General features: G+C 37.0%; 2 protein-coding genes across 2 annotated transcripts in view; one reads left to right on the top strand and one right to left on the bottom strand.

The window, feature by feature from the left end:
* Positions 1-9,327, top strand: part of LOC107732817 (engulfment and cell motility protein 3-like) — a 19,604-nt gene extending 10,277 nt beyond the window's left edge. The window contains exons 10-21 of the mRNA XM_016544236.1: positions 284-334; positions 483-605; positions 695-817; positions 911-1,015; positions 1,133-1,241; positions 1,426-1,562; positions 5,059-5,222; positions 5,693-5,805; positions 5,898-6,002; positions 6,095-6,174; positions 7,449-7,529; positions 7,635-9,327. Coding sequence (XP_016399722.1) covers positions 284-334; positions 483-605; positions 695-817; positions 911-1,015; positions 1,133-1,241; positions 1,426-1,562; positions 5,059-5,222; positions 5,693-5,805; positions 5,898-6,002; positions 6,095-6,174; positions 7,449-7,529; positions 7,635-7,847 — 1,404 coding nt within the window. The 3' untranslated portion in view covers positions 7,848-9,327. The remainder of the gene's footprint in view (positions 1-283; positions 335-482; positions 606-694; positions 818-910; positions 1,016-1,132; positions 1,242-1,425; positions 1,563-5,058; positions 5,223-5,692; positions 5,806-5,897; positions 6,003-6,094; positions 6,175-7,448; positions 7,530-7,634) is intronic.
* Positions 9,328-10,033: 706 nt separating this feature from the next.
* The window catches only part of LOC107732824 (F-box/LRR-repeat protein 2-like), a 6,456-nt gene continuing 4,241 nt past the window's right edge, over positions 10,034-12,248 (bottom strand). Inside the window, exons 5-8 of the mRNA XM_016544243.1 lie at positions 11,436-11,654; positions 11,124-11,339; positions 10,826-11,043; positions 10,034-10,759 (exon numbers count right to left, since the gene is read on the bottom strand). Of these exons, the coding sequence (XP_016399729.1) occupies positions 10,591-10,759; positions 10,826-11,043; positions 11,124-11,339; positions 11,436-11,654 (822 nt within the window). The 3' untranslated portion in view covers positions 10,034-10,590. The remainder of the gene's footprint in view (positions 10,760-10,825; positions 11,044-11,123; positions 11,340-11,435; positions 11,655-12,248) is intronic.

Consider the following 12,248-nt stretch of genomic DNA (forward strand, 5'->3'; position numbering starts at 1 on the left):
ACACACACATACAGCATATATTTTGAAAATATTTACATGTATATATTTATATTCATATAATTTATATCATATATAAATATATTTAATATATAAACGTAACATATTTTTCTTAAATATATACATGCATGTGTGTGTATTTATATATACATAATATATAAACACAGTACACACACATATATTATGTAAACAAAAAGTTTATTTGGGATGCGATTAATTGTTTGACAGCACTATTTCTGATTCTTTTTTTTAAGTGTTTCTGATTTTAAATTTTAAATCATTTCAGGAGCTCTTTGAATTTCTTGAGAAGAGGACTCTACGCCAATACATTCACAAGGTGTGATAAAGTTTTGAACCTCTCGCTCATTCATACAATACTTCCTTTAAGTATTGTACTTTTTAAAAAAATCCTGGTACACTGAACATTTCCCATTGGATCACAATCAGAATAAACAGGAAATAATCTTAATTGATGCTGCTTGCAGAACATCATCCACAGCTCTAGTTCAGTTGGAGATGAGATGGCCCACTACCTGTATGTGCTGCAGACGGTCCGTCTGAACCACCTGGAGGCCCGGATGAGGACGCCTCTGGACTCCTACAACCAGGTTTTCTTTCGTTCTGCATCTTCATTTGATTTTTGAGTTGCTCAGCTCACCTTTATTTCTCACACATGCATTTCTCTGGTATCCTTTAGGAGCAAAGGGACATGCTTCACGTGCTCAGGCAGGCCGCGTTTGAGACGGAAAGCGAGAGCGGTCTGAGTAACGAACGGAGACGTTCCCTCTGCGCTAAAGAGTTTAAGAAACTCGGCTTCTCTGTGAGTACGACAAAAATGTTTCGGAGTGAAAGTGTGAATATTGCACCACAACAAACCTCAAAGCTTAAATTTGAGTGTGTTTGTGTTTGTCAGAATAACAGTAATCCTGGTCAGGACCTGAGCCGGTGTCCTCCGGGTCTCCTGGCGTTGGACACTATGGCGTATTTTGCCTCCCGTTACCCTGATGCTTACAGCAGGGTGAGTGAGCCCACTTGGATATTATGTTATCTAATGCAGAAAAATTATTTTTGGAGCCATTGAATGTCACTATATTAGTACGTATCGGCCCATAAGTCTTTTGTCTCACTGTCTCAGTTTGTGCTGGAGAACAGCAGCAGAGAGGACAAGCACGAGTGTCCGTTTGCCCGCAGCAGCATTCAGCTCACCCTCATCTTGTGTGAGATTTTGCGCATCGGAGAACCCCGTGAGTGAATTGACACAGTGCTTGAGATGGTGGCCATGATCAGAGATGATTTTATAGCTTAGGTTATGTCCTGATGGGGAAAAATTTTGCAAACTGGAAATGTTTGTATTATATTTATGTACACATACAAATATTTATATTTTCTCTTGTTGTGTAACTCATTTCACTCGTGTCTTTACCGCAGCCTCTGAGACCGGTTCAGACTATCATCCCATCTTCTTTGCTCAGGACCGGCTGCTGGAGGAGCTTTTCTGCATCTGCATTCAGCTCCTCAACAAGACGTGGAAGGAGATGAGAGCCACGCAGGAGGACTTTGATAAGGTAGATCATCAGCTCCACCATCTCTCTGCTCATAGGTACTTTTTCACATCCTCTGTCCATTCATTGTGTTGGTCAGCTCTTACTAAAACTAAACTGTATTTTACACTATTCATAGCATATTTCCTTTCTGAAATCCACTTATAATATTTTTGCACCAAAAACACTATTTGTTTTACATTTGCATTATACATCCTCTAGCTGACCAGTGTTACTGCTAACTAAAATTATTATAATAATTTTTTGTTAATTATAATAATACTGGAATAAAATATAAAGTATTAGACACACAATTTAAACTTAAAAAAAAATATATTTTATTTACTTAGTTACCAGGACAACATTTCTAATTTTCATAAGTTGAATTACTAAAAGTACTAAAGCTAAAATTTGACAAATAAGAATATTAAAAAACAAAGAATAATAAAAGCACATAAGAAACTTACTAAACAAAATTACTGCTGAAATTTCTGCTTTGCCATCACGGGAATAAAATTAAATACTGACCACAAATTTGATAATGTCATTTTACAGCTGCTGTAATTCTTTTTTTAATTCTTTTTTAAAAATAAGTTGAATGTGCTGTAAATGCTGTTTCATGTTGACTTTAAAGGGATAGTTCACCCAAAAATGAAAATTCTGTCATTAATTACTCACCCTCATGTCAAGACCTTTGTTCATCTTCGGAACACAAATTAAGATATTTTCGATGAAATCCGAGAGCTTACTGACCCTACATAGACAGCAACGCAATTACCACATTCAAGGCCCAGAAAGGTAGTAAGGACATCGTTGAAATAGTCCATGTGACATCAGTGGTACAACCGTAATGCTATGAAGCTACGAGAATACTTTTTGTGCGCAAAGAAAACAAAAATAACGACTTTATTCAACATGGACTATTACCTTACTACCTTTCTGGGCCTTGAAGGTATCAGATGCGTTGCTGTCTAATATGCAGGGTCAGAAAGCTCTTGGATTTCATAAAAAAAAAAAATTCTTAATTTTTGTTCATTTTTGGGTGAACTATCCCTTTGAAGATTCAAATAAGTCATCATAAAGCTAGTGTATTTTTAAAGTATAATTGGCTATTATTTTAAAATCAAAGTGTTTTAATCACTTCTTGAAAGCATTCATTTGCAATTGAATCGCACAACAGACGTATCTGAGAAGTGACCAGCTGCCTGCAGCAGTGATTTATAGTTTATAGAACAAATGGATATTGATCGGTTCATCTGGACGTGTCTGAGAAACGTCAAGCTAGTGCAATGACAAGCATGCTGCTCCTCGACCAAAGCGACAGACTCCTCCTTTAAGTGCTTTTGTGTTTATCAACATTCCCTAAATTGTTCCGTCTCCTTTTCTGATGTCAAAGAAAGCTTTCTTACTCCAGCCCAAACTATTCATCGGTGCAACAAAACAGACCTCCGTTTAATAACCGCTTTCAGGCTGTAAACCCCGTGACTTTTGGGATGGAGCGAGTGTCCAGCTGACCGGCCTGTCTTTTGTTTTCGCTGATCGTCGCCCCCACCACACCAACCTCGTGGGCAGGGACTTTATAAAGGGGTATTAGAGGAACAAAAGGAATCCCGCTCCCTCGCAGAAATACACATCAGCAGTAAACCACATCCCAAAAATAGCTTGGCATTTTGAAGTGTCAAAATAGCATTTTCAGTGTATAAAATGCCCTTTTTGTCTTTGTTCTGGAAGGTTTTTTTGAAAACATTAACGTGTTAAGAAACATGTGGCGTGTGTTTAACGATTCAAGGGTTGTCTTGACGTCAAACCGGAGAAAAGTAGTCAAAGTTGAGCTCTTGTTTCGCCTCAGAAGGGGAATTACGCTAACTGTGTGTGTTTTCTAATAACTTACTCACTTAACCGCCTTTTTTCCCTCTTTCTTTGCACCCTGACTGTGCTGTTTAACAACCGTTAATAGCTGCTGGCATATTGCTATTGCCGGCTGGTTTGCTGAGGCCTGTGAAGTGTGTGTGTGTGTGTGTGTGTGAGTGTGAGTTTATTGGTGGGCATCTAGAAGGGAGGGACCATACACTCTCTCTAACACACACACACACACACTCAGTGTCGCTGTGGTTGTGAGGGGACTGTAGTGCTTTCACTACAGCTGAGGTAGGATGAGTGTTTTGTCTCTTGTGTTGTAGGAATAGAATAAATATTTTAGTTGTATTAAGCAAGTTATGGCGGAAGATGATGATGTGATGTGGCTGTCAGTATGTTGATATGTATATTGTTTGAGTAGTATTGTGTCATTTATATGATTGAACTCTCTTTTGCTTGAGTTTGATAACAATCCCAGTTTCTTTACATTGCAAGCATGTTATGCATATTAAATGTAAATTAAATGGTTAATAGTGAAGGGATAACTTAAAAAAAATGCCTTTTAAAAGCTTTTTCAGGCATTGTGCAGCATTCAGAAAAGCAAACAACAAAAATGGCATTAAAATGTATAATTGACATTTGTTAATGAATGGACTTCATAATAAACGGTTTAAGAATAATATTTTATGTGTCATATTTTAACATGCTAAAAAGAAATAAACACTTATTACATTATATTTACTTAAAATTCACCAAAAATGTGTGAGTGACAGAGGTAACAATCAAATGTTAACTGGCCAAGTGGGCAGTTTTTTTTTTTTTTGGAAGATTCATTAATCTAAAAAACACTGATTACTTAAACTTAGTTATATATCTGTCTGTCGCATATATGATACCGTTCAAAAGTTCAAGGTCAGTCTTTTTTATTTAAATTAATACTTTTATTCAGCAAGGGAGCATTAAATTGATCAAAAGTGACAGTAACCATTTCTATTTCAAATAAATTGTTCTTTTAAACTTTATATTAATCAAAGAAGCCATTGATAATGCCATTAACATAACATTGATAATAATAAGAATTTTTTCTTGAGCACCAAATCAGCATATTCTTTTCTATTGCCATCACAGCAATAAAATGAAACACTGACCACACATTTTTGAGTTATCATATCATCAATTCAGTCAGTCATGTCCAGGACCAGTCCGATTTCTTTCTTTTTTTTTTCTGTTTTCAAAAATGTCAGGACTTGAATAATACACTTACATGTTTTTCTTAATAACGTGGTTTTCTATAATATCTCTCAGGACCATAACATGTAAAAGATATCAGCAGTCTGAAGTGAGCATTTACTCTCTTCCAGCTGAGCGAGCGTGTCATTGCAGTTCAGTCTGTGTCACAGCTGGACGCTCACTACAAGAAAGACCCATCATTTCAGTGTCCGTTTCTCCTCCCCTGCTGGTTTATTCAGGCTTCCCCATCTCCCCTTTTCAGTTCACCTTCATTTCTCTTGACCTGAAGCCCAGAGACGTGTTGTTGAGGGGTGAGCGAGGTCAAGCGGTCCATGTGTGTGAGTTTATTGGAGGAGACAGACACGCTGTGGGACTTTTTCAGACAGTCACACACATTGCAAATATAACCCATCAGTTTGTTCTTTCTCTAAAGGTGATGCAGGTCGTCCGGGAGCAGATCACCAGGACTCTGTCCAGCAAACCCACATCTCTAGAGCTCTTCAAGAATAAGGTGAACGCACTGAACTACAGCGAGATCCTCAAACTGAGACAGACGGAGAGACTCCACCAGGAAGAGACGCTTGCTCCACCTGTGCTGTAAGCAGTTTTTGAATCTTTGAATCAGTTGAGCCAATTGCTTCACAAAATGATGTTTCAAAGCTCTCAAAATCAGTATTAATAGTATTGTTGCTAGTTTGTCTGTCTTGGCTTTCTTCAAGGATGCTTTGCATTTTTAGTTAGTTAGTAAAACATTTAAACTCAAATCTGTATTTGGTATCACCCTTCTGTGTCGTTAAAAATATCTACAAATTAATAAAACTCATCTAGGATGAGGTAAAAACCATGTAGATACTGATTCATGTACAGAGTGGTGAACCATTGAAGTATCTAACAGTTTCAAAACAGTTATGTGCGGTTTGATCAGTGGTCTGAAACAAATGATTCGAAGCGAAAGTTTTGAGTCTTCACAAGGAAGTGTTTCGAAAGCACCTATCAGTAACTTTACAGAGCATGTGACTGGCACATATCTCTCCATCACACATGCATTTTCTTGTCTTCGCATTCAGTGAGCTGAAGGAACGTCTGAAGCCAGAGCTTCTGGAGCTCATCCGACAGCAGAGACTGAACCGTCTGTGTCACGGAACGCTCTTCCGGAAGATCAGCAGCCGACGGAGGCAAGGTGAGACGCCAAGATCCTCTCAGACACCAGAAAAATATGATCAGGATCTGGAGCAGTTGTCATTGTTTTATGTCATTTTTTTTCCCCCCCAGACAAGCTGTGGTATTGTCGGCTCTCTCCTAATCACAAAGTCCTGCACTATGGAGATGTGGAAGGGGAGACGGAAATGCCCTCCATTGAGGCTCTTCAGGAAAAGAGTGAGTCTGACTGCTTTAGAATGAGCTCCGTTTTTGAGTAGGTGACCGCTGACCTTAGTCAAATAAATCATTTCATTTTGATATCCCCTCAGTTCCTGTCGCAGACATCAAGAATGTGGTAACAGGGAAAGACTGTCCTCACATGAAGGAGAACAAGGGAAAACAGACTAAGGTATGATGCTAATGTTCTTTTCTTTTAGTGGTTTCTATTCATTCTTAAAATTCAAATAAATTCTAAATTGATGACAGATTCAATATTGTAATTCTAGGTGATAATTTATAATTTAGGGTTATCATTTTTAAATAAAAATATATAAAAATTATTATTTATGTGGTGTTCTTAAATAATTTTTATATAAAAATAAATACATTAAAATCAATGTGTGTGTGTAATACGCGACGTGATGAAGTCTGGTCAGAGTGGACCAACACAGGCTTTAGTGCGCATGCGCATTTAGAGTGCGATCTTTCACTGCATGATTCAGTCTATTAATATGCATTAATTGATTTTATACAACAGTTGAATAAAGAATAAGTTACTATCAAGAGACTTGCGTTTTAGACAGCATATTGGCTGTTTTTGGGCTATTTCGCCAACAAAAAACATTCCAAACATTCTTTTCATTTTTTAAATAATTTCAAATATCAGTATGCAACATTTCATGTTTAAAATATGAAAATATTACTTATGCATTTGTAACTGCAGGCTAAAGCATTCCATGTCCCTCTAAGCTGCATTAACATGTGTAAATAGCCTACATCTAAATGCCACTTCATATGCAACTTCTGTATAAATATAATAATTAAAATAATTTAAGAAATTTTTATCAAAATTACTAATTCTGATAATTATCTAAATGAAATTAAAACAAATGGTTAATAGTGAAGGGATAACTTCAACAAAAAAAAAGCCTTTTAAAAGCTTTATAGAAAAAAGCAATAGAGCTTTTGCTCAATAGCAAAACTAAAATCAGTTATTTGAAAGTTATAATTGAATTTAGGCATTACCTTATAACATACAGTTTAATGGATATTAATCTTGAGTTTTTTTGAGTATTAGATGATAGCAATCTAAATGGAAAAATAGGAAAATGAGTATGAAATGAATGAAATATCTGAATATTTACTGATAAATAATGATTACAATCTGTGGATATTGGCCAGTAATCAATATGATACCAATATATTTTGCATTCTTGAAATTTAGAAAAATTTATTTTCTTAATGCTTGGTCTTATTGTGAATAATTTCTTGGTTTATTTAAAAACAAATTGGCTTTGTGACTTTGAAACTGAACAATCTCAAAACAGGTGGTAAATTACCATAATGCATTGACTTTAAAACATTGGCTGTGCAAAAAATAAATATTAATTCAAAAGTTTTCTTGTTTCATCAGATGATAAAACTGAACTGTAACGGTGTTCTGGTTTGTGGTTGGTTTCGCAGGAAGTGTTGGACTTGGCTTTCAGCATCACATATGATGTTGAAGAGTATAGCTTGAACTTCATCGCCTCTTCCAGAACAGATGTGAGATTAATCTATTTTTCCACTCCTGAACTTCTGGGAGCCTTCTGTTAATGTACTGTTAACTCAGTTCAAGCGGTACTAATTTAACTGACTGTTGTCTTCCAGTTCTGTCTATGGACTGACGGCCTCAATGTGCTCCTGGGTAAAGAGATGAGCAGCGAGAGCATGCGCAGCGAACTAGAGATTCTCCTCTCTATGGAAATCAAGCTCCGCCTCCTGGACCTGGAAAACGTCCCAATCCCAGACACGGCACCGCCAATCCCCAAACCACCCAGCAACTTCAACTTCTGCTACGACTTCAGCCAAGCCGAACAATAACACCAGCCATAAGAGTGTGGTCAGCAGCGGTTACGGCATTGCTAAGACAGCAATGGAAACAACTGGAAATGGCCACTTGGTGGCAGCAGAAATGCAGGTTTTGGATTGGGAGACATTTGATAGTATTACAGGGCTTGAAATGAGAGAGAGAGCACTTTGTGATAGTGTTTATCTGTGGTGCTGTGCTGTAATATAAGTGCCTGCAGTCAATAAGACGGTCTTGCGTTGAGTGTGTTTATTAGTTAAAGGCCTGACGTGTTGTATCTAACGTGCCTTTTTTGTCGAATCTCATATAATAGACCTGTCTGAAATTCTCAGGTTTGAACGCACACTTTTTGTGGTACTTTTTCCCCTTTTTGACTTGTTTAGCTTCTACCAAAATTGTACTAAAAGGCATTACATCAAGCAGCTTATTTGGAGGGGGGGGGGGATCAAGTATATGTTATAAACATTTGTGCTTAATGTTGGCATCCTTATTCATTCCCTTCATGAGACTCAAAATGGTACTCATCTAGTACGATGTTATACAGTTTAACGTTTATTACAATCGCTGATTAATAGTTTATCATGGAAAGAGCACTGATGTGCCTGGAACATTTCATGTTTCTGTTTAGACTAATGCACGGATGGCATTATTGCATTGGCAGCATTTTCAGTCTGTTGCATTATTAGGTGCACATTAAAGGTCAGTGTGCTGGATTAAATAGGTGATCAACAAATTTGGTACTGAAGCGGGATTAAGTTCCATGTGGAAAATGGTTGGGAGATATTTTGTGTTGTTAGTTTGGCCAAGTGGTTTGGAGACGCTCTTTGAATATTATCGGTGTGATTTGATACTTTCAGCTTTCAGCTTTGTCACAATCATATTTTCAATTTACTTGATGTATATAACTTCACATTTTATTTTGGTCCAACTGCTCCGTTTTGAAATAGCCAGTTTCCCTTCAGTTCAAAATACCACTAGCCATTGTAGGATTTTACATCAGTGTTTTTTGTATGGAAGATAATCATGTTTCTGTTTTAAAAAATATTTAGTGTTCTTTTATCTGATTTCATCCACTGACTGTTTTGGCTAAAGAGCTAAATGTGGTTTTATCACCACATAACAAGCACTTCATAGTATGTTGATTTATAATGCATACAATGTATCAAGATCTAAAATATATCATTAAAATATTCTGTGGTGCCATTGTAAAGTGCATTAATGGAGCTGACAACTTTAATGTGTGGAAAATCTGCAGGATTTATATAAACCGCTGATTTTGTGTTCTTTTGTGGTTTTCACAAATCTAATGACAACATTGATCTAGCAAAATAATCCATGTACTGTATTGTTTTGTATATAGCTTTCCTTGTTAAACTTCTGGTTTTGCGTAACAATCTTGACCAGCGATGTGGCCACTTTACCAGCTGACAATGGTACATGATATTAATTCAAGATTTGTTTTCCTTTGTATGGAATAAAGAATATCTATTATTATAATAGTCTTAATGTCTTTTATTTTGTATGTTCTTTCATTACAAATCAGGCACTGGTTGCACTGTTTTCGCACGTAGCCCATGAGGAGAACTCAATGAGAGCGTTGCTATCATTTTGGTACGCTGTTGATTTATTAATTTCATAAATTTGAAATGAACTGTCACTACAACAGCGTCTGCTAAAATGTTTTAATATAAACTGTGAATTCAAGGGAATTAGAATATATATGTAGATAGTATAATTACACATTTGAAACATGACTCATACTTTTAATTACAGGTTTGAGTAAAGCAACAAATTGTATTATAAAACTAGACCTTTGAGCTTATTATGCGGTCATGTAACCTGAAATTTCACCCTTACCCTGGCGCTGCCAAAACACACAAGTTGTAAAGTGTGGCCTTATAAAAACTGCACATTCAAATCACAGTGGGATACGATAATGAAAACACAAAAAACAAATTCTTATATTTATTGACGTATACTGCCTGGAAGTAGAGATTTACGTATATCTACTAATCAATAGCAGATCATGTTTACAGTTCTACTGGAGTCATTTGAAATGTTTGGACCCTCAGATTCATTCAGAAGCAGTGATTCGCCATATTAATAGCACAATTACAGTCCTATGCAAAACAATACAGCATTTAGGAATTGATTACTCTTTCATACCCGAGTTAAAAGTGCTTTAAATATATTTTCATACGATTCATTTTCACTGTATGGAGTGCAGCGGTCGGGTTCCAGAAGTAAAAATCAGTTAATTTTCTCCATAATGAAATAGATTTTGAACCACGACTTGTAAAGTTTACATTATTTCAAAAATAATAACTAAACAGCAGAATTTGTGGTGGAAAAACTACATTACCCATGATGCTGTGCAGAAAATTCCACCAATCAGAGAGTCACTGTGAGCAAATCATACATAAAACAGCTCTGCAGGGAACCATATTTTTGTAGTAACCTTTAAATATATTGTTTCTATAGATATAATCAACAACTTTAAATGAGCAGATCTATATTTCTCCATCGTTTTTAATTTGATTGTAATTCGCAATTCTTCACGGTATACTAGTTCTCTCCTTCAGCCAAGTCCTTGTCCACTTTTCAAATACTTTTTTGCTTTGTATGCTTTTGTTCATGGCTTCAAATGCTTTCGAAGTCTTTTTTAAAAATCCCTATGTAAGCAATAAACAGAAAAATTACTTCTGGAAACAACGCTGCTGAAAAAGTGGACGGCCACTAACGCACTCTATTACAGCTTCATAGTACCATAGTAAAATCTGCACCGTTGGCAAAGCGACATTGGACCTTCTCGAGGAAGGGCAGCCGGGACTGGAGTAGGTCCACCTGGTGCACTGTGATATCCTTACACATGGACACATCGAGGGTCCGGAGTCTGTCGCAGTGCAGCGAGATTATAGAAAGAGTTCTGCAGGAACACATTAAGCGTTAAGCAGAGAAACAAAAACACGAATGACTGGATGACGCCACTTACTCGTTGGTAACCGCGTCGCAGCAGGCCAGGAACAGATGCTGCAGTCTGTGGAGGAGCGGAAGGGCCCGCGCCATGCCCTGGTCACTGATCTGGGGACAGTGGCTGAGCGCCAGGCTGGTGAGGCTGCGGCAGTGATAGGCTACAGACACCAAGCTGTCGTCGCTGATCTCAGGCAGCATAGAAAGCGAGAGATGCTGCAGGTCTGGGAAACGGAGTACCTGAGGCGGCCAGGAACATTTTGACATCATATCCTGTGCCATTTTTTGAAAGTACATGCTTTGATCACTGAGGTACCGACCTGTGTGATACTGGTGTCAGTTAACTTGGAGCAGGCCGACAGGTCCAGTTCCTGAAGACCCCTGAGGGCCAAAAGAGACGCTCCCTCTTGATGCTCCTTAAAGGCCCCGAGGTCCTCCTCTGTCACGAGACGTGGCCTCTCCTGGAAAGGCAGGCTGGGAGGCTGGAAAAAGCCCATGTTCCCAAACGTCCTAGTAAAGCTTGGACCTTTATCCTCCTTCACATTTGGGGCATTTATGAGCTAACTGTGTGCAGTTATTATCAGAACGTTATATTAGTTCTAAACAAAACAACAACAATAGGGCAATCCCACCTCTTTGTCTCTTGGTTCACAATCTTTGGTGGGCTCCACCATTCCCAGCAGCCCCCAGTCGGAGATCTCTTTGCACCAGCCGAGCCGCAGCACCACCAGCGCAGGGAGGTACGTTGCGATGGCACGAACGCTCAGGTCAGTGAGGCAGACGCAGGAAGTGAGGTCCAGCTCTCGCAGGTTACAGCCGAGCAGCTGTGTCAGGGAGAACATGACTGTATCCTGTTTGAGAACACAGGGTTTTAGCAAGAAGGCAGACAATACAAAAAAAGGCATGCAGGATCATTTGCGACACAAAAATAGCATGTTTTAATTACCCTAAATAAGCTAATAATTCTTTTTACAGTTTGATACTATTTTATTAATTACGGATTATAGTTATGTTGTAAATATAATATTAGAATTGACATATTATTAGTATTAATTAGTATTAACAGTATTTACATACATAAGTTGTAAAAGTATTCTAAATAAAATGTAAATATTTTAATACATAAATGAAAAATAAAAAAGTAAAAAGTAAAATAAATAGTTTTAAAAGAATTTAGGCATCACAACAATATAATTTACCGCATGAAAAAAGGATATTTATATATAAAACAAAATATTGTATGATACATTCATGTTACTCTACATTCTGGCACGTATAACATGCTAATAATTATTTATATATAATTATAATTTAAATGAATAAAAATATATTGCACATATTTTTAATAATAAATAATAAAAAATAAAACTAATTGTTTTACACATTATAATTTACCAAATTAAAAATAAACATTAATATTAACCTTTTTTTAAATACAAAATATC

This window comes from Sinocyclocheilus rhinocerous, unplaced genomic scaffold (assembly GCF_001515625.1).
Source record: "Sinocyclocheilus rhinocerous isolate Xijiao unplaced genomic scaffold, SAMN03320098_v1.1 scaffold2415, whole genome shotgun sequence".
Taxonomy (NCBI): domain Eukaryota; kingdom Metazoa; phylum Chordata; class Actinopteri; order Cypriniformes; family Cyprinidae; genus Sinocyclocheilus; species Sinocyclocheilus rhinocerous.